The 25,622-nt window shown below is 42.7% G+C and overlaps 1 protein-coding gene across 2 annotated transcripts in view; it reads right to left on the reverse strand.

Moving 5' to 3' along the window:
• Positions 1–21,274, reverse strand: part of PGR (progesterone receptor) — a 57,170-nt gene extending 35,896 nt beyond the window's left edge. The window contains exons 1-3 of one of the 2 annotated variants that reach the window (XM_026651608.1): positions 20,641–21,274; positions 19,971–20,559; positions 18,116–18,267 (exon numbers count right to left, since the gene is read on the reverse strand). In XM_026651608.1, coding sequence (XP_026507393.1) covers positions 18,116–18,267; positions 19,971–20,559; positions 20,641–21,274 — 1,375 coding nt within the window. Of the gene's footprint in view, positions 1–18,115; positions 18,268–19,970 lie in introns of both variants that reach the window. The other variant, XM_026651607.1, reaches the window with a different exon arrangement.
• Between the last annotated feature and the right edge of the window lie 4,348 nt (positions 21,275–25,622).

Raw genomic sequence — 25,622 nt, forward strand, 5'->3', positions numbered from 1 at the left:
ATGGATACCAGTCGTAATACACCATCTACTGCCAAAAGGCAAGGAGCTGCTGCTGTATAGCAATGCAGCCCCACGTCTGCCAGCACCCAGATAGCCGATGACGGCTACCAGTCATACTGCACCGTCTACTGCCAAAAGGCAATTAGCTGCTGCTGTGTAGCAATGCAGTACCACGTCTGCCGGCACCCAGATGACATATGGTGACGGTGAGCTGAGCTGAGCTGAGCGGGCTCCATGCTTGCCGTGGTATGTTGTCTGCACAGGTAACCCAGGTAAAAAGGCGCGAATCGATTGTCTGCCGTTGCTCTGACGGAGGGGGAGGGGCCTGACGACATGTACCCAGAACCCCCCGCAACGCTTTTTTTGCATCATCAGGCATTGGGATCTCAACCCAGAATTCCAATGGGCGGCGGAGACTGCGGGAACTGCAGGATAGCTACCCATAGTGCAAAGCTCCGGAAGTCGACGCTAACCTCGGTACTGTGGACGTGGTCCACCGACTTAATGCACTTAGAGCATTTTATGTGGGGACACACACAATCGACTGTATAAAACCGATTTCTATAAAACCGTCTTCTATAAATTCGACCTAATTTCGTAGTGTAGACATATCCAAGAAAATCAATGATAAATCTCCAACATGGAAGTAAGGACATTCCTTAAGCCATCAAATTGTATCTTTTAGATAAACAAGAAAATGCTGAAGCTGATGCTATATTGTGAAACTTTATGGAGCAGAAAGTTAAACTTCAAGGAGAAGAATTCTTAATAATTGTAAGATTATCTTATTATATGTTCAAGAGTGCTGTAAGTAGATGTTTAGGTACACATACTCAGAATAAAGTTTAAAATGTATCCATGATACCAGCATATATAACTTAAAAAAAAAGTTATATCCATATATAGTAAAACCTCACTTTCATGTCTCATATATAAGATTGTAGTGCCAGCTGGAGCACTGACACAGTTGTTACCAAAAGAGAAGTGTTCAACCTACCAAATTACCAACCTAGCTTACCCTGTGTAATCTGACCAAAGCCAGTAGAAGATGGTAATATCACAGGCCTATACTTTCTTAAATTCCTCTTCCAGTCTAATTGTCCATGCTTAGTCTCAACCCAAAAGTAATTATTTTTGGACATTTGAACCACATCAGTTCTGCAGTTTTTAGTTATTAAAAGCATAGAGAAAAATCTCTTATAGTTAACCCCCAAATTTCCAATTAGAAACTATGTATTGAAAAGGTTGAAGCCTCAGATTTAGGTGACACTCAAGAAAGTGAAGGCAAATCAACTAAAGATGTGAAGTCAATGCACATAAATTAAAGTGCATTAACCTCTACCCACACCCCTGCGTGGATGGTTTCATTCAGGAGTAAAGTGGCTTTAGCTCACTGTAACTTAATCCTCCTCCATTGTTCATACAATAGACCTGATTCTCTTCTCATTTTACCCCAGTTTTATGACAGCAGGGATGCTGGAACTAGGGGTACTGGGGGCATGCGGCAGCACCCCCTGGCTTCAAGTGGTTTCCATCATATACAGCGTTTACAGTTTTGTTCAATGGCTTTCAGCACCCCCAATGTAAAAATGGTTCCAATGCTATTGTATGACGGTGTAAATCCAAGTTGCACAGGCACAAACCTGGTATAACGGAGTGGAGAAGCAGGTCTACTGTATGTATCATGCTAAAACTCAAGATGGTAATGTTGAACTAATTTTTAAAATGGAAATGTACCAAGAAAACTGCTACAGAAACACATAATTTCACATATTTTATTGAAGACTGCTTATCTGCCCTGAGATTTCTCACTTGAAGTTACTTACACAGTGTTCTATTTGGCCATCCTTCCTATTCCATCTGTATGTGAGGTCACTAGGAGACACTGAGGTTGGGTTTGCACTGCAATGCCATCAATAAGGGTTAACCATTTGACTGAGCTATGTTATGGAATGTCTTTCATTTTCACAAGCTTAAGTAGATTTAGAATTTAAAATCCATTAACTACCATTGGGTGTTAGTTGTGAACAGTAAATCCCTTATTATCAGCTTTAGCAAGATAATTGACTAGATATTTCCCTTTTGCCTCCAAAATTTCAATAGTAAAATAGAGAAACAAAGACATGCCTATGGCAAAAAAGATCCACTGGGATTTCAGTGTTAATATCAATGGGCTTTGGACTATGCTTCACTTATAAGAGGCTAATGCGGTTAGGTTTCTGATTTGAGAAAATGTTGTATTCATGTACGGTAAAAGTATCCAGACCACAGGATAGGCATTTCTTTATTTTATTATAAATGAAAATAAATAAAATAAATAAATGACCTACTGTTGCCAGTTTAGAAGACAAGGAATAACTGAATAAGGATTAACTGAGCAAAAGCAAGGTGCTGGACTAAGAGTATTCAAATTACACATAGTACTATTTTACTCATTGGACAGTCACTTTGGTCTTGTCTACACTGATTATTTTAGGGGGGAGGGTGCCAAGGGGGAGGGCGGCCGGAGCCCTGGGCGGAGGGCGGCGAGCCCCGGCCAGGGCTCGGCTCTCCCCCCGGCGGCCAGAGCGCCGGGGGCAGGGCGGCGAGAGGGCGGCGAGCCCCGGCCAGGGCTCGCCGCTCTCCCCCCGGCGGCTGGGGGGAGGGCGCCGGGGGAAGGGCGGCCAGAGCACCGGGGGGAGGGCGGCAAGCCCGGCTGTGGCCCCGCTCTCCCCGGCGGCCGGAGCGCCGCGCCGCCCCCCTCCAGGTGCCACCCCAAGCACAAGCTTGGTGGGCTGGTGCCTGGAGCTGGCCCTGGACCAGGCACACCTGGATATTACCTTTTAAAATGTTAAGTAATATGGTTATGTTCTCTTTTGTCTAACTTGATGTCTATTTGAAGAACATACACGGATTTCAGTCACACAGATTAATTTGAGATACAAATGCCTAATCATCATCTCACACTAATATTTGTGCTTCTACAGTTAACTGAAACTAGACACCGAGAAATGTTGTTAGTTGTTTGACCTTTATATTTAAATTCCAGCATCTCACTGAAGGACAGAACGTGTGAGTAGGAAAGGAAAGATATGCAAGATATTTGGTTAACGTAGCCAGTTTTGGCTGGATGTATTTCTGGAGGTTTATTCACATGACATAATCTTTAATGGAAGATTAATTTTTAATTCCTGAAGACTCCAGGGCAATCCAGGAGGGTTGGCAACCCTATATTTGGTTAATTCAAAATTAGGGGATAAACCAGCTGGAAAGCTTGTATAGGCTATTAGTGAGCATACTAAAATATTTACTTGAGTAGATTTTATTTGCAGCATCTCAAACGTTGGACTTCCCTATGTTTTTATTTTTTTGGTTTGACTGTGTGCATCCTCTGTAATTATTAATTATTTGTATTACAGTAGGAAGATGCAGACTGACTATCAGGAAATTCCAACATGGGAATGTATTTGGCAGTAGAAACATTTACTAAGGGAAATGATGGAAGCCCAATATTTTTAGATATCAACACCTAGACTGAATAAAATAGAAGAAAATGTACTGTAAGGAACAATCCTGCAATTTTTCTGTGAGGCCACTAAGAGACTGTATTCTTTGTATTCTTTGCTCCCTACTGCCACTTCCTGTGAAGCCTTCAAGGGTTAATTCTACAGTAAACTTTTCGGTTCTGTCTCAACTTTTCAGCTAAATGTCTAAAAAAAAAAAAAAAAAAGAATGGCTTCTCCAGAGTGAGAGAAAAATTCTCAGGCAACCACTTCTCTCTTTCCCTCCCTGGCTCCAACAGCCAGTTTGCCTCTAACGTCCACAACTTCGGCATCATCCTTGACTCTGCACTCTCCTTCCCTTCTCAAATCTCCCATGTCTTGACACTTTCATCTCCACTTGCTGTCTTGACTATCACAACTCCTTTCTCTATAATCTCCCTAAATCCCAGCTCTCAAGACATCGGCATAAAGAGAATACTATTGCCTGCTTTATCACATGTACACACCACCCAATTTTATTGCTTTTCATTCATTTCAGAATACAGTTAAGCAAGGCCGGCTCTAGGATTTTTGCCGCCCCAAGCAAAAAATTTTTTACCCCCCCCTTTTTTTGTGCCCTCCTGCCCCCGGCCCCGCCCCAACTCCACCCCTTCCGAACCCCTTCCCCAAATCTCCAGCCCCGCCTCCTCCCCCAGGCGTGCCGCATTTCCCACCCCCCATTGCTTCCTGCGGGCCCCCCGCGACCTCCTGCCCTACCTCACCTCCGCTCCACCTGCTCCCCCAGGCATGCCGCTGCTCTGCTTCTCCCCCCTCCCTCTCAGGCGAGGGAGGGCAGAGAAGCGGAGCAGCGGTGCGTTCAGAGGAGCAGGCGGAGGCGGAGCAGAGGCAAGCTGGGGCCGCGGGGGCACCTTTTCCCCATGCTCCGGAGTCGGCGCCTATGATGCCGGCGCCAGAATGCCGCCCCTAGAAATATGCCGCCCCAAGCACCTGCTTGTTTTGCTGGTGCCTGGAGCCGGCCCTGCAGTTAAGATTTCAATCTTTGTTTTTTAAACTCTCCCTGGACTTGCTTCAGTTTGTCTCATAGACTTTGTCTCTCTCTACTTCCCTTTTCAACCATATAGCTTTACAATCTCCTCTGTTGCTCCATACACTTTCTCCAGTGCTGCTGCAAGAGCCTTCATTTTCACTAGCCAAAATAAAGTGAGTTAAATGTACAACAATCTATTAAATATCTAAGTCTCCAAGTGCACTAAACAGGAGCTGTTCTTTGGGTTAAATGATTAAGCATTCCAGAGTTTGTCTAATTTGTAATAGCAAAAAGAACGAGGAGTACTTGTGGCACCTTAGAGACTAACAAATTTATTTGGGCATAAGCTTTCGTGGGCTAAAACCCACTTCATCGGATGCATGCAATGGAAAATACATTAGGAAGATATATATACACAAGCGTTCTTAAACTACAATACCCACCTGCTGAAGTGAAGAAACAGATTGACAGAGCCAGAAGAATACCCAGAAGTCACCTACTTCAGGACAGGCCCAACAAAGAAAGTAACAGAATGCCACTAACCATCACCTTCAGCCCTCAACTAAAACCTCTCCAGTGCATCATCAAGGATCTACAACCTATCCTGAAGGACGATCCCTCACTCTCACAGATCTTGGGAGACAGGCCAGTCCTCACTTACAGACAGCCCCCCAACCTGAAGCAAATACTCACCAGCAACCACACACCACACAACAAAAACACTAACCCAAGAAACTATCCTTGCAACAAAGCCCGATGCCAACTCTGTCCACATATCTATTCAAGGGACACCATCATAGACCTAATCACATCAGCCACACCATCAGAGGCTCGTTCACCTGCACATCTACCAATGTGATATATGCCATCATGTGCCAGCAATGCCCCTCTGCCATGTACATTGGCCAAACCAGACAGTCTCTATGCAAAAGAATAAATGGACACAAATCAGATGTCAAGAATTATAACATTCAAAAACCAGTCGGAGTACACTTCTACCTCCCTGGTAACTCAATTACAGACCTCAAAGTCACAATACTCCAACAAAAAAACTTCAAAAACAGACTCCAACGAGAAACTGCAGAATTGGAATTAATTTGCAAACTGGACACCATTAAATTAGGCTTGAAAGACTGGGAGTGGATGGGTCATTACACAAAGTAAAAACTATTTCCCCATGCTAATTTTTCCTCTATAGTTACTCACACCTTCTTGTCAACTGTTTGAAATGGGCCATCCTGATTATCACTACAAAAGTTTTTTTCTCCTGCTGATAATAGCCCACCTTAATTGATTAGTCTTGTTATAGTTGGTATGGCAACACCCATTTTTTTCACGTTCTCTGTATATATATATCTTACTACTATATTTTCCAATGCATGTGCTGAAGGTGATGGTTAGTGGCATTCTGTTACTTTCTTTGTTGGGCCTGTCCTGAAGTAGGTGACTTCTGGGTATTCTTCTGGCTCTGTCAATCTGTTTCTTCACTTCAGCAGGTGGGTATTGTAGTTTAAGAACGCTTGTGTATATATATCTTCCTACTGTATTTTCCATTGCATGCATCCGATGAAGTGGGTTTTAGCCCACAAAAGCTTATGCCCAAATAAATTTGTTAGTCTCTAAGGTGCCATACAGACTGATACAGACTAACACGGTTACCACTCTGAAACCTCTCATTTGTAATAGTATCAGCTAAATAGGATAGAGGAAGAAGGTAACAAAACTTCAGAATGAGAATATTGTTTAGTTAGTTAATGTGCCTAACATGAAGTTTTGTATAAGAATTAAAGCATAATCTCTGCATTATATAGAGAAAGGAAGGAGAGAATAAACTGAAATAAGAACTTTGCTAATGTGAATTAACATAGCACTAACGTTGATGGCTAAATTGAATTAAATAAAGCAGAAAAGCAAATTAAAGCATTATTAGGATTCTTGGATAAGCAGAAACTATCATAAACAAGGAATTAATACTCTTACTTAATCCTGGTCTCAAGAATTTTAGCATTCTGAAAACTATAAACCTTTGTGTACAGCAGAATGAACTAAAAACATAATAGAACTTTTAGTTTCAGTTTAATAGTTTGTCAAAAAGAGACATTATTTTAACTTTTTAAATTTAATTTCTCTTGACCTTTTTATGGCAACATATCTTGCAGACGGCACTTATGTAATCATCATAAGTGCTCTACAGTCATAGAATTTTGATGACAGTGAATGGATGTGTATAAAACAATGGAATCAACAGCCTTTTGTGTTCAGTTCGTCTGAATTACTTTGTGTACATGATACACTTCTATGAACACTAACAACTCCCAGGAAAAACTCTCAAATATTTAAATCACAACACATTACTAAGATAAAGCCATTTCATACATAAACTGGATTCATAATTCTTTTCCTACCTTCCACCTCTCATTTATTTTATATGAGTCTATGACCCACAATTCCATCCTACAGTTTTAGTGGGCCAGTGTGGGACAGACTGCCCCAGTCAGAAAGTAACAAAGACTGAAAAAATTGTACACCAGAAGCAGAAGAGAGTAACAAATAGCAAAGAACAGCTCCCACTCCAGATGACCTAATTGACAATGGGCCTCTGCACAACTGGCTGGGGTCTGTCTCTACCAGTGGATTGCAAGGCAGGATCAGGATCAGCTACAGTACACAACTATTTAATTCCTCCAGATTGCAGGGAGACTACATGGGGTTGTATGGCCTTGAGAGGCATGGGGGCACAGGTTTACTCACTCTGCCTAGTAGGCATCAGGTAAATTGTGGGTGTGCTAGTAACACTATAATAATAGGCAGAGTACAGTCAGAAAAAATGTGTGTTTTAGCACAGATATGAAGGTGGGGTGGTGGCTATCCACCACTATCTGATCAAAATAAGATAACAGTGGATATCAAACAACTGCTTGCCACTTGTTTCCATACAATTCTTTCTGTATTCTGGCTACAATACTTAATATGAAGACTAATTTGTATGTGCTGAGAGCTTAACTGGCATTAAGCAACAGCTGTTTGCAAAAGCATAAGAGCTGTGAACAGGGACACACAGTTAGGGAACCAACATGAGGCTGGAGATATATATTGCTGCCTCTGCAGCCTGTTGATATGACAGCAAGCGATGGAATTCAGTAGCTTTTGAAGCACTATCTGAATATCCACCATGAGCACATCATCAGTGTTGCAGGAGAAATATAGAGTCTTGCTTGACAGATGCCATCTCACCTAAACAGTTACAGTTGGTCTTGCAAAAGCCAAGTGATCTTTAGCTGTACCTAGTCATTGTCTGACCAGAGTCACCTGTTGGAATTCCGTAAACCAAACTGATTTGCACTAACTGAGATGACTTCTGTTCCATCTGAAAGGATGTTCAGTACAATAGGTGGCATTGCCACTACATAGACTGCATAAAGGTGGACTCCGGAAAAAGTTGAACAGCTAGCATTTGTGCAACTCAGCATGCAATAAATCAGCAATAATGACCAGTCACAGCAGTATCACTGCCATTTCCAATCCTAACACTAGCAACAACCTATGATTGGCAAAGTTATCAGAAACAAGTTGATGCTCAAAATATGCAATGCTAGTGCACCTTTCAACTTTGTAAGTCACTGGCTATTAGTCTTTCACACTGAATGTGGTGTAACTGTAAGTCCACATTGTTCATTCAGCTGTAATGCCTCATTCAAATTCCTCCTACAAATTCTATTTCTGACATCTTACTTGCAGGAACTGAGGAGGTTGAAAGGTAAATAACAAAACTAGCAACAATGCCAAGATGTATATCTGTGTCTTAGTGTTGATTTTATCTTTGTTACTGGCATCCTTCCCCTGACACATTCTTTACCGTCAGTTGGAGTACTATTTCAAGGTTAGATTTTAAACTTATCAGAGCTTAAAATTAAAGATTCTAAACTTGTCAGAACTTAAAATTTATTTGAATTTTTGTGAGGCACCTACAATATTTTGGTCATGGGCAAAATATAATAATATTAATTATAATACACCTCTACCTCAATATAACGCTGTCCTCGGGAGCCAAAAAATCTTACCGCGTTATAGGTGAAACCGCATTATATTGAAGTTGCTGTGATCCACCGGAGTGCGCAGCCCCTCCCCCCCCGGAGCACTGCTTTACCGCGTTATATCCGAATTCATGTTATATCAGGTCGCATTATATCGAGGTAGTGGTGTACTAACTTCAGCATCCACTGTGCACTTGCATGAAAAGCACCTTTGCCTTTTAACTTCAGGTATTCACAGTGCATTAAGTTCACAGAGATTTCAGCACTCTCAGTGCCTGCCATACATGCAAGATCAAATCCTGTTCCTAAGACTGACCCTATGTAATTGAATTGATCACTGGGAATCTCTGCAGAGTCAGGAGGAATTTTCACCCTGACGATAGAGCAGCAGCAGATCCTTTCCATGTTGCCACTCCAACCACAGGACCAGAGTTTTTTCTGCAGCCCTAACCGGGGTGTTAGGGCTGCAGAAAAAACTCTGGTCCTGTGGTTGGACCTGGGGTGCTCCTCCCCAACTGCTGCATCCATAATACTCCACTCCCAGAAGAGGCCTTCACCTTATTGTCTTACTGTTTTAAATGCTTATTTATATTCATGTGGGCAGGAAGGAACAACTGTGTTTAGTCTGGTAATATTCCTTATGCATAGCATGTTGTTTTTTTCTTGTGGTGAATCTCTCCACCATTATGAAGTTGGCCATACAGTCTGAGAAACTTTACCAGAGTGGATGGGCAGTGCAATAGCCAGTTTCTGAATGGTGTCGTTCAGGGGTCGGCAACCTACGGCACGCGTGCCAAACATGGCACGCGAACCGATTTTGAGTGGCACGCAGCTCTCTGCCGCGGTCCCGGCCCCCAGCCCCCCCGCCCACCGCTCTCCCCTGCGGAGGCAGGAGGCAGGAGGCAGGAGGCAGAAGCTTGGTTCTGCGGCAGCCAAGCTTCCCCCCTTCCCCGCTTCTTCCTGCCCCTCCTCCTCTTCTTCCTGCGCCAATCAGCTGATGGCCCTAGCGAGGGGGAGGGGGAAGAGCGGCAGCGTGCACACAGCTCCGTAGAGAGAGGTAGGGACGGAGCATGGGGGAAGGGGGTGGAACAGGGCATATATCCCTTCCAGCCCCCTGCCATGAGCCGCTGGGAGCACCCCCACGAGCCCAGCATGCCAGCCTTCTGCCCTGCACCCCCCCACACCCCAACACACACCCAGCCTTCTGCCCTGCACCCCCCACCCCCCCAGCCCTCTGTCCTGAACCCCCACACCCCAACACACACCCAGCCTTCTGCCCTGCACCCCCACCCCCCCAGCCCTCTGCCCTGAAACCCCCACACCCCAACACACACCCAGCCTTCTGCCCTGCACCCCCCACAGCTCCCAGCCCTCTGACCTGACCCTTGAACCCCCCACACACCCAGCCTCCTGCCCTGCACACCCCCAGCCCTCTGCCCTGATCTCTGAACCCGCCCCACACACCCCAGCCTTCTGCCCTGAACCCCCTCCCCCAGCCCTCTGCCCTGACCCCTGAAACACCCCCCCCCCCAGGTCTGGGGTCCCGGCCGCAGCCCTGATCAGCCCCTGCTGGCCTAGGTGAACAGAACCCCAGGCTGGCAGTGAGCTGAGCAGGCTGGTGGCGTAAGATCAGCATTTTAATTTAATTTTAAATGACGCTTCTTAAACATTTTGAAAACCTTGTTTACTTTAAATACAATAGTTTAGTTATATAATATAGACTTATAGAAAGAGACCTTCTAAAAACGTTAAAATGTATTACCGGCACGCGAAACCTTAAATTAGAGTGAATAAATGAAGACTCGGCACACCACTTCTGAAAGGTTGCCGACCCCTGGTGTAGTTGGAGGAGGCCTGGCATTGATCAATTCCAGCAGAGCCTGAAGCTACCACCTCAGCCCACACCTCCCCACTTGCAGAGAATGACTAGGGCATCAGTAATCCATAATGGTAGAGTTTGTTAAACTCAGGCAAGAGGAGAAGGGGAGTGGAATTTGACAAGTGACTTAACTGTTTGCTATATTTGTTTGAGCTTGTTCCCATATGCAATTACCTGCATAGCAACCCACTCCCATCCCTGAACTCAAAATATATTTTAAAACTGTATAGAAGCAGATGTGCAACTACTAGCCTTATTTTGAAACAGAGTGTCTTAACAAACCAATAATCAGTTTCCCCATATACGTGCTGCAATACGACCTGTTTTACTAGTCTCAAACCCTTCAGATGCAGGCAGTTATTTTTCCTTAGCATGCTGAAGTATCAGCAGTGGCCAAAGGAAAACATGTGACATCAGCTGATGAAATTTTTTTTTCAAAACGAAGAACTTCATTTAGAAAAGATAGAACTTGCAATATTATTTGAGGTCTAATTAAACTTATATGCTCTTTGCATACCTAAAGCATTTGCAAGGGGTCACTTGAAAAATGAAAGGCTTGAATGCAAGCTGCCAAGAGACAAGGTATGAGCAGCAAATGGTAGAAGTCCGGGATTCAACAAATCTAAACATTTAATTCCTCTCCAAAAATCTGCGGGGGTTAGGTTCCAGGGAAATTTTTTTCACCAGACAAAAGACTATATATATATACACACACACAGTATAAGTTTTAAACAAACAATTTAATACTGGTTCACAGCGATGATGATTGTGAAGCTAGGTTGAGGTGGTGAAGTCAGAGGATATTTCCCAGCGGATGCCTTACTGCTAAATGATGAACTAGCAATCGGCTGAGCCCTCAGGGGTTAACACGTTGTTAATGTATCCTCACACTCCACTAGGCAGCACGAATGGAGGAAGGGGAGACAGCATGGCAGACAGAGACAGAGACACACATCGTGTGTGAGAGAGACGCGCATTGTCCCTTTAAGTATGCTGACCCCACTCTAAGTACACTGCCTTTTAAAATAGATCCACAAGTTGAGAAGCTCCTTCCAGCAAGCTCCCTCCATCCTGAGCCCTGTGTGTGTCCCTCCTGCTCTTTGGAAATGGGGTAAGCTGGGTGCAGGAGCAGGGGGGAGAGGGACACCCTGACATTAGCCCCTCTCTTTCTCCCCCCCTGCACAGCAAGCAGGAGGCTCTGGAGAGCAGCTCCAAGGCAGAGGCCAGGAGCAGCACATAGCAGTGGGGGGAGGGACAGCTGAACTGCCGGCAATTGAAATCCTGCTGGGCGGCTGCTGCACAGGGAACTTAGGGGAATGGGGAGCTGATAGTGGGGCTGCTGGTCCACCCTGGTTCCAAGCCCCCACCGGCTAGCTCCAATGGGCTGCTCTTGCTGCAAGCAGGGGACAAAGCAGGCAGCTGCCAAACAACGTTATAAGGGAGCATTGCGCAACTTTAAATGAGCATGTTCTCTAATTGATCAGCAACTTAACAACGAAACAATGTTAACCGGGCCGACTTTAAGTGAGGATTTACTGTATTCCATACTAAAACTTCATGCAACTGCAAACCAAAGACAGCCCATTCGGCAGTACCTTTTAAATTCTTATTCAATTGTAGGTTTCTTAGAAAATATCCTGAATATCGTTATTTGATACCATTCAAAAGTTCCTTTCCAAGCATTCATACATGTTGGTTGTCAGCTCACCAACAGAAGAAAGTTTCAGCCACTCTGACCTACTGTATCCATTTTTACATTTAAAATTCCTTAAATGACAGTAAGTAATTGTAGCTGTTGTAATTCTCTTGTTGCCAGGAGGATATTGGCTTTTATTTTTTAGAGCACTTCTTAAAAGCCATTGTAATTGTCCCAAGTTTGTACAATAAGAAGTAACAATAATGCAACAACTTAGGCAACAGTCTTTTCTAGGCAAATACCTGAAGAAAGTAAATAATCCCTAATTTGTGAAAGAGATTTTTTTGTTTGTTTGTTTGTTTGTTTGTTTTTTATGAAGCTACAGACTTCTAACTCTTGGCTATCCTTACATTTTTCTCTTTCCTCCACTCCCTATCAACACTAGCCTTTACCCCATCTGCTGCACCTAAATCCAATTTTCCCCAACCAATATTTTTATTTTCAGAAGGTTTTAAACCTGTGCATGCTAGACCAAAAGCAGTGCTCTACAATATAATCTCTCCACCCTGGAATATGACTCTTTACTGCCTGCATCCAGACACCGTAATGTATAAATGATGTGAAAAATGTTTTGTTGCTACATGTTTCTTGAAAGATGCTTTGCTTAACAGCAGTGCTGAAAACGGGACAAAATTTACTATTTCACAGACTGGCAAAGAAGTTTATGTTTGTGAAAGGAATGCTTTTCTAATTAGCTGACCTTGAAAATGACAGTTAAGCTACTCTTCTTCAGAACTCTGATAAGAGCAAAACATACACATTCTACAAAGCAGCCCAACCTTCAGACCCGTTAACTGACAAATCAAAAGCTGAGAACCAAAATGATTTAAAGTCTGTACAAGAGCAATCACATTTATTTTAACAATTCCGCTTCCCAAAGCAGTTTCATTCTACACTTATATTATATAGTCTTCTCACTAAGGCTTTTCATACAGTTTTAGTTCTTCTTTAAAATGTATTCATCTATATGCTGGCCACACTAAAATATATAGTTACAACAAATCTAACGAGCATAAATAATTCTTATCTAGCTAAATTTATTAGAATATAGTTCATACTGATGTTTATACATGATAAGACGTATATTTTGGCTAATGAAAGATTGAACAGATAGATCCCTTTTTTCCATAAGTGAACAGAGTTTTTTTTTTTTAAAGGAATTTCAATTTATTAATTGGATTCAGAGGAAAATTCTGTATGCAGGAAATGATGTGTGTGTGAAAAAGACCATCACAGATAATTAAAGATGAAGCAATCAACATATTTCAACTCAGAAACTTTTAGAACAGAAATTAACCTCCCAACAGCCACCTATTCCTAATAATGCATTAATTTATCATAACAACCAATATTTTTATGAAAAGTGCATGAAGAGCAGAGTTGTAACTGTGAACTTGCATTCACAAAGTTCAGTCTTTTATTTTCATTAACTGTTATTTTAAAAATAAAATAACTGTGTCTAGAATAGTACTACAGTACCTAAAAATTCATAAAGGTAATGCTACATCCCCTATGAGGAAATGATGGGGATAGTAGCATATTTTTACATCAAAAACATATCTGGTTTTCAACTTACATACTTACCATTTGTGAACTTGCAAAACGTTATTTTGTACGGTATTTTCAGTAAAATGTTTAGAGTGTTCGTTCTTACTGACAAACTATTTTACTACACTCGTTTGTGACAGCTGAAGTTAGTGAGATAGATCATTACATCTAAGCTACATAGAAATCAGGGGGCTATCCTTTTGCCAAAACATGGGAACATATTACTCCATTCTTCAGCAACTCTAATGACTATCTATCCAGCTCTCAATCAAATTAATGACTGAACTCCTGATATTAAAAAATCACCACAAACGTGCAACCTCTGTGTTGGACTATGTAACCAGCTACTTGTCCGTCCTGTTCACTCTACACATCCAGCCTTTGACTCCTTTCTGTCTTCCTCCCCATTAACTTCCAGTAGTCAAGAGACTGCTATTTCACTTGTCATGTCCCAACTTTCTGAGTCACTCTTCCACTCCTGAAATCTCATAATTAAAACAATAATCTCTCATGTCATGATGAAAACATTTTGTATCAGCAAGTACGAAGATGCTACATAAAGCATACATTGTATTGTCCACATAAGAGTGTGTACAGACACCTATTTTCACATTCATTATTTTCACATTTATTGAATACTCTTAATCTGGAAAGACTGTGCATAGGAAAACAGTGATATCAATCACCTTATGTTTACATCCTACGTGAGCGAACGCTGTATTAAACATGATGTTGACAATCAGAGAGGAACTGATCACAAAACTAAAATTAATGGTTATTTAGGTACAAGTGATCATGACATGACTACATTTGTTATGTGTAAGCAAAATAAAGTCCAAAACAGGATACGAAAGATAAACTGATAACTGTTTACAAATATTTTACTAAATGTTCAAAAGTTCACAATCAACAAAGGAGTACACTAGTTAAACAAAACAACAACAACTTGGCTTACAGGAGAAATTAAAGTAGCTATAAAAAGTTTTTAAAAGTATGTATAACAAATGGAAAAAAGCAGAAGTTCATAGTAATGAACACAAACCAGAAGCTAGGAATTGTAGGAAATTGATAAGGAAGGCAAAAGGACAAAAGTAGAACTCTATGGTTGGCAAGGTAAAGAACAATAAGAAGGAGTTTTAAAGTATATTAGGCACAACAAGAATGCTAGCAATGATACTGTTCCATTGTCAATGATAATGTAGAAATCACAGAAGTGTTCTGAAGCTGGAATAAAGCCAAATGAAGTATTCATATCATATGATGGTGAAATACTTTCCATGTCAACAGTCACTAATAAAGATGTTAAACTGCAGCTACTAAAGCTAGACATTTTTAAATCAGCAGATTTAAAACTTTCCCCCAAGAATATTAAAAGAGTTGGCCAAGGTGCTTGCTGAATCATTAATATTGATTTTCAGTAAGTCTTGGAACACTGGAGAAGTTCCAGAGGACTGGAAGAAAGCTAATATCATGCCAATATTTTAAAAGGGTAAATAGGATGACCCAGATTATTATAGTCCCATCAGCCTGACATCAATCCTAATCAATCAATAATAGAGTTGCTGATATGGAACTTGATTTATAAAGAATGAAAGGAAATTAATATAATTAACTTGCCATTCAATGTGCGTTTATGGAAAATAGATCTTGCCAAACTAACCTGATACTTTTTTGACGAGATTACAAATTTGATTGATAAAGGTAATAGTGTTGATTAGGTACGGCACAACATTTTGATTAAAAAACTAGAACAGTACAAAATCTACATGGCACAAGTTAAATTATTTAAAAACTGGATCTCTGGAAGATCTCAAATTGTATTGTAAACAGCAAATAATCATTGAATAGGTGTGGTTCTAGTGGGGTCCCACAGGGATCAGTTCTTGGCCCTACGCTATTTAACATTTTTAACAATGATCCGAAAGAAAACAAAGTTTGCAAATGACACAAAGAATGGAGGAGTGTAAATAATGAAGAGGATACATCACTGATTCAGAACAATTTAGTAAACTAGGCACAAGCAAACTATATATGTTAAATACAACCAAATGTAAAGTCATACATTTATGAACAAAGAATGTTGGCTATACTTCCAGGATGGGGGGATCACGATCATGGAAAGCAATTATTCTGAAAAATACTTGTAAATCATGGTGGATAATCAGCTGAACGTGAACTCCATGTGCAACACTGTGAACAAAAGGGCTAATGTCATTCTTGGATGTATATAAAGGGGAATATCAAGTAGGTGTACAGAAGTTATATTACCTCTGTATTTGACACTGGTACAATCACTACTGGAATACTGTGTCTGTTCTGGTGTCTACACTTTAAGAAGAATGTTAACAAATTGGAGAGTGTTTCATAAAAGAGTCACAAGAATGACTACAGGACTGGAAAACATGCCTGACAGTGAAAGACTCTAGGAGCTTAATCTATTTAGCTTGTCCAAGAGAAGAGATTGTGACTTGATCACAGTCTGTAAGTACCAACATGGGGAACACAAATCTGAGGTCTCTTCAATCTAGAAGACAAAGCTATAAGATCTAATGGCTGGACGCTGAAGCTAGACAAATTCAGATTAGAAATAAGGTGCCCTTTTTTTTTTTTTTTTTTTTTTTTTACAGTGAGAGATATTAATCATTGGAACAATTTACCAAGGGTAGTGGTAGATTCAACATTACTGGAAATTTTTAAATCAAGACTGGATGTTTTCCTAAAAAATATGCTCTAGTTGAACCACAGCTTTTGGATTGAAGCAGGAAGTCCTATATAGACTGTATTATTCGGGAGAGCTGACTAATCACAGTGGTCCCTTCTGGCTTTAAAATCTATGACTCTGTGAAGACTTTGCCAACATATGCTCATTAATATTTTATTCATAAAGTGTTCATAACATTTATCAGCAATGCTTTTATATTAAAATGGTAATAAAATACATTTCTGAGTAGATTTGCCTACTTGGGCAAATACAACTGGAAAGCGGGTTTGTACCCAGCTGATTTTAACAGTTCGTAAAGAAACCAACCAACCAAAAAATATTAGTCAAAGACAACATTACTCTATAGGGATGAAGTAAAAAAAAATTTCTTTAAAATGTGGCCTTTTTAAATTTGATTCCTTGTTAAAAATTTCACTTGCTTGAGCTGTTATAAGTATTTGATGTATTTAGAGTATTGCTAAAAATAAGTGAACTTAATTTGTTTATGTAACCTAATCAAGAATATGAGTTAATCAAGTCAGTGAAGTACATGCCTAAATATAGACACATCTTTAAGTGCTTTCCTGAATTGGAGCCTAACCTAGTAAGCTACAACTATCTTTATGTTATGACTGACTTTTTAAAGATATGACACTTAAAGAATAATACACACATAGACTAAACAACAAATTACAGAACAAAAATTAGTGTTATATCTCGCAAACTATGTTAATTTTTTTCACCCCCACATTAAGATGTTCTTTCATTTGAAGATTAAATTATATAAAGGTTAATAAACTATATGAAATGTCAGAGAAACATATTATACAACTTTGATTTTAAGAAAACAAATACAAATTAGAGAAATATACTGTAAGCAAGGGTTTTGTGTATATGCGGTACTCTAGTATACTAGTTTGACAAGATGAGAGGATAAACACATAAAAGGTAAAAGGTAAAACCATTGAAGAGTATACAGTATACTCTTTTATTTAGTATTTGGTAGTGTCAGAAAAAATATGGAGTCTAATTTTGCATTTTGTACACAATAATTATTTCAACAGGTGGGTGTGTGTGTGTGCATTTTGGGTACATAAGGAATGCAGGATCACATATATCATTTGATTTAAAAAGAGAAACCAAACATACATTCTCAACTAGGTACCAACCTATTTTCAGAGGCAATATAAAACTACTGTTTTATTAACACCTTAGACTTGATTTTCATGTCCTGAATAGAAAGCAAAACAACTATTTTAAAATTATTATTATTTAAAACTCAAAGGCCCAGTTCTGTATTCCACAAGCAAGAAAAACTACCACTGACTTTAATGAGAGAATGAAGCTAATGGTAGTTTTTATTTGCATAAAGAACATAGTTTCATACCAAGGCTGTTTGTTGCCAAGCAGCAACATTTAAATATTTTTAAAGTGAGGCTGGTATTTATTAACATTTTATTAAGTTTGTTACAGATTAAGAACTGCAAGATTTTATAAGCTTACCAAATCCACAACCCAAAATAAAACAAGCCAGATAATAAATATAAGTAAAGCAAATAGTATTAATATTAAATAACTAAGAAGGAATTTACCACCTACTGCAAGTATCTGAAACTTTTTCTCAGGGACAAAACATGACTGCAGTAATATTTACAAAGATTGGTTTTAAAACTAGATAAAAATAAAGTGCTTAATGTACTGCAGGAAGTTTTATTACAGAAAATTAGAAACAAAGGCATCTGACGTACCTTCCATTGCTCTCTTAAAGAAGACTTTACAGCTTCCACAGGTAAGTACTCCATAGTGGCAACCAGAAGCCTCATCACCACAGATCAGACAAATCTTCTGAGGTAATGATTCAAAACTGTATTGAGGACTCTGACCAACTTCAGTATCTGGCCTTTAAAAGGAAAAAAAATTAACAGGAATGAAACAGACTTGTAAAGAAGATTCACTGTCAGTCTGGGTTATAGTTTCAAAGGAAATTACAGTCCTAATGGTTGCCTTTTAAAACTGAAAGCAAATTTGTTAAGGACAGAAGAAAAGTGATTAAAGCAACTCCAGCACTGAATGTGTTTTTGCTTTGGGACTTGGATAAAAGGCATATCTGTAAAATGCATTAGCTAAAATGTTTTAAGTAATTTAAAAACCCTGGCGTAGAGGGCAAGTTGTATTTTAACATGTTTTAGCTAGTAGACTGGAAAGCTAGGCTCTTTGCTGGGGTCTTCAAAATGGATGCCTGGTCCTTCTATGGGACTGCTCATGTGAATAAAATTACTCCTGTGCAAATTTCTCTAGTTGCTGAATCTATAATAATAATAAACTGCTTTGAACTGCAACTAATTTAACTTCAGCAGCCCTTTCCCCAGGCAACTGGTAACTGGCCTTCAGGTTACGCAGAAAATTCATAAATATCAAATTAATATCTCCTAATTCATTTGCAGTTTTACCCAGTTTTTACAACAGTTTTAATTAACACAAAAAGGATAGTGAAGAATTATTTCCAGATATATTGTCCACCTAAAGAAATTGATTTATTTAGCTAGTAAATGGCTATTTACTAAAAAACTAGAAGTGTCTTTAATGGATTAGTAAATATTCTAACAATGTTGTAGTATTTCTGTATATAAGAATCATATTGAGCCATTTTATTTAACGACTTATTAATATATTAGCAAGATCAGAATTTTGGACATATTGTCATGTTAATTTTTGCTTTGAAATTGGGTGGTTTTCCCCTAAAATCATGCATGTGCATTTTAAAGAAATATGTAAATGTAAACATAATATCTACTTGTAAAATATACATTGTGTATACAGAAGTTACCTGCACATAAATCATGAAATCTTCACCATTTAAGGCTGTTCAGAAATGATCACCTGTTAGTCCATTATACGGTAATAAACAACATTGTATTGATTACAAAATATAGTTTCTGTTGGATCCAGAGGTCAAACTTGTGACAAAAGCATTTAAAATTTCACTGTCACAAGAGTACGATTTGATAAAGTGGAGTTCTTCTGACAAGAACTAAAATTCCAAATATGACACAAACAATGTAGCAAATGTAAATATATTTGTCTTATTTCTAGATGTATTTATTTTAAAAGCTCCGTTGGAGTTTTGATCAAGTGAAGCTCAGTCCCTTTGATTCCTTTTTGTCATGTTTCAATGTCTCACACATTTTTTAGAACTTCCCCTTTTTATTGAAAAACTTATTCTAATCAGTGCAATGTTCCTTTAATACAAAATTCATTTTACTTAAAAACTTAGGTGAAGTCTGTATTTTTTGTCTATAAGTCTGCTTTCAGCACAACTTCTGTGATTTAATCTCCTTAACACAAAAAAGTGTTATGGCACACAGATTAGCTGAAGACCTAGCTCAGTAACATCTTATTTAAAAAACTGTCAATAACTGTTTGCCATGTCTGTTTAAAAGATAACACAATAAATCATCCCTTTTAAATTAAGATCAACACCACAAATTTGCTGATAAAATGCAGACATAAATATTTTGAAATGTCTGCGCCTTTAAAAGTAATGTTTTAAAAGAAGAAGGTTTAGTGCCGTTTGCTGTAGATGCATGTAACCTTAAATCTTACCTAATATAATTGATATAGGGAGGATATAACTGGGGTAAACTCTCTTTGAGCACGGCTGTCTGAAAGCCAAGTTGCTGGTGGCCGTTCAGGTTGAGAGGCTGGTAAAAGGCTTGAGGGGCTGTTGATGTGGAGGGCAGACTGTCCCGCTGAACCATACAGCTTGAGCTCCCCGATGCTTTACAGTGCGGCGGCCCATAGGGCCCAGACAGAACTGAAGACTCAGTTTTGTACAGGATACACTCGAGAGAGGAGGACTCCTGGCTGGCTCTCGGCTGCGGAGGGGCCAGCGTGTAGTCTGTGCACGTTACTGCTGGAGTGGTCTTGGTGCCCAAGTAGGGGGTGCTGGCACTAATTCCTTCCTCCTTGATCTTTAGAGCAGGCTGGAAGTCCCCGTAGCTATAATGCTCCTCCTTTGAGTCGGGCTGGGGATAGACAAAGTCCGCGAAGTCATGGGGGGTGGAGGTGGGAGACGCACGACGGCCAAAGAGGCTGCTCTCGTATTCCTCCACATCGAGCAGCTGCCGGGTCCTGGCTGCCAGATAGGCCGAGTTAAGGGGCAGGATGGGCACATGGAGGAAATCCTGCCCGGACCCTGCTGCCGCCGCAGAGCGCCCAGGGGCAGCGGCATAGGCAGGGGCAAGAGCAAGGCTGCTCCCGGAGCCGGCGTCCTGCTCAGCTGGGCCCCCGGAGGCAAAGCCGTGATCTTCCTCGGAGAGTGCCGCGGGGGCACTGCGCGGCCCACCCGCGCTCTCCGCGCTTCCCTCGCCCTCCCGCTGGGGCGGCAGCATCGCGGCGGCAGCCGGGGGCGCCCCGCCAGGCCACAGGGAGGCGGCCGGGGCCGGAGGCGGCACGGAGCCCGAGTTTGCAGCCGGACTGTCTTGGTGGGCGGCGGCTGTTTCTCCCCGCTGGTGATCGGAGCAGCGGCTCATCAGCGCGCCGGGGAGCTCGGGGAGCTCGGCCCCGAAGAGGCACCAAGCCGCGGGGGCGCTGGCCGAGCTGGCGTGGGCCCGGGGAGCCAAGAAAGTGTCTAAGACGCTGTCCAGCGCGTCCCTATCCGGCGGGGAGCCGCTGTCTTCCCGCTGCGAGGAGGGGCCCCTCTGCTCCCCCTCTGGGAGCCTCTGCTGCTCTTCCTCCTCCTCCTCCTCCTCCTCGCTGCTTTTGGGGTAGAGCAGCCCATGCAGGGAGATGTCCACGGCCTCCGCCCCCCCGCGGAAGGGATCCCGCTCTGGGCGGCCCTGCAGCCGGACCGAGCCGTCCCTGGCAGAGGAAGGCGCCCTCGAGTCCTTCGCCTTCATCTCGCTCATGCTGAGCCGCGCAGGGCGCTGGGCTGGGGACTGGCTCGGGACTGGCAGCTCCTCACATCCTGCCCCTGCCCCGCGGCACCTCTGAGCGGGCGGCACCCTCCGCCGCGGGTCCCCGGAGAGCTCCGCTTCCCCGCCGCCTGCCTCGCCTCTGCCCAGCCCCACAGACACCAGCACAAGCCTCAAACCCCGCAGCCAGCCACGGGACCCTCCGCCTCCGGGGTCCGCGGCGAGGGACGCTCCCGCTGCGCCCCCCGCGCGTTGGCTCTAAGCTGCGAGCAGGCGGAGGCGCCTCTGCCGGGTGCAGCAACAGGCGGCCGAGGTGACCGGGCGAGCGGAGGCGCTGCCCCCGGCGCCTTTGGCGGACCCTGCGCGCTGAGCGGGAGACCGCGCAGCGCCAGCTGCCGCCGTCGGAAGGGCTGAGGAGGGCTCCGACTCCCCAGGCTGGCTCCCTGCTCAGCGCTGCCTCTCCCCGGCTGGCTGCCTGCCGCGCCCGCTCTGCCTCCCCGGGCTGGGGGCTGGCACCAAGCCTGGCCCTGCTTCCCTGCGGAGGCACCGATCCCGTGCAGGGAGAAGGCAGCCTAGTCCTCAGCTGGGCACCCTCCGCCACTTGCTGCTTCCAGCTCCGCCCCTCCTCGCCCTGGCCCCGCCCACTGCCTCCGTGTTCCCTTTTCCTCCAAGGCCCCTGTCCCTTAGGGTTGCCAACCTTTTATTTCAAAAATAGCGGAGAGACCTGGGATGTGCCAGGTCTTGACTTGCCCATGATGGAGGACAAGATCCTGCTCCTCTCCTGGCCTTCCCAGGGGTTCTCTCTTTCCAGCGCTCTCCTCCTGCTCCTTTCCAGGTCTCCTCCTGCTGCAGTGCTGGGAGGGGCAGCTGGGTCAAATTTGAGTGGTCTTGTGACCCATGCGCCAAAATCAAGCTGGCAATATCCTTTCTGGCCTTCCCCCTCTTTTCCCCTTTATCTCTGCCTCTTTGGCATCTGGTCGCTCCACCCCCACCCGGCCCACACGTTTTCTTAAGCTCCTCCTCCTCTGGCTTGTAACCCTTCTTTCCCCCTCCCTTTTCTGTTATGTGGTTGCCCAGTTATGACACTTCACCACCCATTGGATGTAAACAACAAGTTACTCTGCTCTAGGCAGGGTGGGCAGGTTGGGGTCTTGGAAAGGAGAGAGTAACAAAGGATTAAATTACTTGCAGTAATCGTTCATCCATACCTCTATTTTTCATACGTCTTCAAACTTTAATATTACAATGTGAGTGTAACCTCTGGCCCAAGATCCTATAGGGCCTCCGTAAATATTTATGCACTTGCCCTTGCACCTTCCACAAGATGGTGAAAACTAAAGCAGTTTAAACTCGGCTCTCATTCATGGCCCCCTGAATATCTTTCACTCATCTCACAGTCACAGAGGATGCAGGTCACCACTGAAGGAATTTACTATTTGAATGAGGGTCCTTCTTTGCCTCTGATATTTTTGTATAACTTTTATCTGAGCAAATAAGAGGGGCACTTACAAATATCTGGGAACTGGATGGCTCCCCTTTGGGTTGCAGGTTCAAATATATCGCTGGTTGGTTCTGACCAAGAAGTTGTTACCATCTGATGGTAGGTTGGTGTTGTATGTGCAATATTAGCTTGGTTCCATTCAATTCCAATAAGACTAAAGGTTATACCAAAACTCCACTAATATAATTTGTACTAAATTACATTCTTCGTGGCAGTCTCAGCAGAGAAACTAAGCATTGAAAGATCTTGAGAATAAACTACTTCCTTACCTCTAGAGGTGGTTCTTCTTGGTCTGGGTAGAGTCAGGATGACATGACTCATGGAGAAACTAGCACTCCTATTGCCTATGCTGTTTCTGATCTGTAAGTAAATGAGGGATAGCCTCAAGGACAGACAACCCAGCATCTTTCAGGAATACTATTCACTATAAAAATATTTTCTACTTTCTTATTTTTTTAAGTATCTACCAACTGGGAAGAGCAGCCTCTTATGGGAAAGATACTCATTCTAATTAATTTATTTGCATGATAGGGTATACAGATCATAGAATCATAGCCCTGGTCTACACTGCCACGCTAGTTCGGCGGCTGGGGATCGAAGTTCCGAGTTTGATTTATCGCGTCTGGTCTGGACGCGATAAATCGAACCAGGAAGTGATCCCCGTCGACTGCGGTACTCCAGCTCAACGAGAGGAGTACCGCGGAGTCGACGGGGAGCCTGCCTGCCACGTGTGGACCGCGTCTGAACCGCGGTAAGTTCGAAGTAAGGTATGTCGAATTCAGCTACGTTATTCACGTAGCTGAATTTGCGTACCTTACTTCAACTTGGGGGGTAAGTGTAGACCAAGCCATAGAAGATTAGGGTTGGAAGAGACCTCAGAAGGTCATCTAGTCCAACCCTCTGCTTAAAGCAGGACCAACCCCAACTAAATCATCCCAGCCAAGGCTTTGTCAAGCCGGACCTTAAAAACCTCTAAGGATGGAGATTCCACCACCTCCCTAGGTAACCCATTGCAGTGCTTCACCACCCTCCTAGTGAAATAGTGTGACGGGTTGGATCACAGAAACCCCCTTGGGAACTGCCAGCCGATATGCCAAGACTACTTCTGCCCCTGCTTTCCCTGCCAGCTTGGGACTCCAGCACACTGTCTTGTTGAGCCAGACACGCCAGTCTGCTCCAACACAGACCCAGGGTCTGAATCACGTGCCCCAAAACTGCAGACTTAACTGAAAGCAACTTAAGAAGTGTTCCTGTCTTTAACACTCAGATGCCCAACTCCCAATGGGGTCCAAACTCCAAATAAATCAGTTTTACCCTGTATAAAGCTTATACAGGGTAAACTCATAAATTGTTCACCCTCTATAACACTAATAGAGAGATATGCACAGCTGTTTGCTCCCCCAGGTGTTAATACATACTCTGGGTTAATTAATATGTAAAAAGTGATTTTATTAAATACAGAAAGTAGGATTTAAGTGGTTCCAAGTAATAGCAGACAGAACAAAGTGAATTACCAAGTAAAATAAAAAAAACACGCAAGTCTAAGCCTAGTACAGTAATAAAACTGAATACAGATAAAATCTCAACCTCAGAGATGTTTCAATAAGTTTCTTTCACAGACTGGATGCCTTCCTAATCTGGTCACAATCCTTTCCCCTGGTACAGCCCTTCTTTCAGCTCAGGTGATAGCTAGGGGATTTCTCATGATGGCTGCGCCTTTTTTCAGTTCCACCCACTTATATATCTTTTGCATAAGGCGGGAATCCTTTGTCCCTCTGGGTTCCCACCCTTCTCAATGGAAATGCACCAGGTTAAAGATGGATTCCAGTTCAGGTGACATGATCACATGTCACTGTGAGACTTTATTACTCACTTGCCAGCACACACATATACAGGAAGACTTACAAGTAAAACAGAGCCATCTACAGTCAATTGTTCTGGTTAATGGGAGCCACTACGATTCCCAACCACCATTAATGGCCCACACTTTGCATAATTACAATAGGCCCTCAGAGTTATATTTCATATTTCCAGTTTCAGATACAAGAGTGATACATTTATACAAACAGGATGACCACACTCAGTAGATTATAAGCTTTGTAATGATACCTTACAAAAGACCTTTTTCATGAAGCATATATTCACACTCATCAGCATACTTTCATAAAATCATATAGAGTGCAAAGTCACAAATAGTTTCTCCTAATATCCAACCTAGACCTCCCCCACTGCAACTTGAGACCATTGCTCCTTGTTCTGTCATCTGCCACCATTGAGAACAGCCTAGCTCCATCCTCTTTGAAACCCCCCTTCAGGTAGTTGAAGGCTGCTATCGAATCCCCACTCACTCTTCTCTTCTGCAGACTAAATAAGACCAGTTCCCCCAACCTCTCCTCATAAGTCATGTGCCCCAGTCCCCTAATCATTTTCATTGCCCTCCACAGGACTCTCTCCAATTTGTCCACATCCTTTCTGTAGTGGGGGCCCCAAAACTGGGCGCAATACTCCAGATGTGGTCTCACCAGTGCCAAATAGAGGGGAATAATCACTTCCCTCGATCTGCTGGCAATGCTCCTACTAATGTAGCCCAATATGCTCTTAGCCTCCTTGGCAACAAGGGCACACTGTTGACTCAAATCCAGCTTCTCATCCACTGTAATCCCCAGGTCGTTTTCTGAAGAGCTGCTGCTTAGCCAGTCGGTCCCCAGCCTGTAGCAGTGCATGGGATTCTTCCATCCTAAGTGCAGGATTCTGCACTTGTCCTTGTTGACCCTCATCAGATTTCTTTTGGCCCAATCCTCCAATTTGTCTAGGTCACTCTGGACCCTATCCCTACCCTAG

This window comes from Terrapene carolina, unplaced genomic scaffold, assembly GCF_002925995.2.
Source record: "Terrapene carolina triunguis isolate 2854851 unplaced genomic scaffold, T_m_triunguis-2.0 Scaffold97, whole genome shotgun sequence".
NCBI classification, from domain to species: domain Eukaryota; kingdom Metazoa; phylum Chordata; order Testudines; family Emydidae; genus Terrapene; species Terrapene triunguis.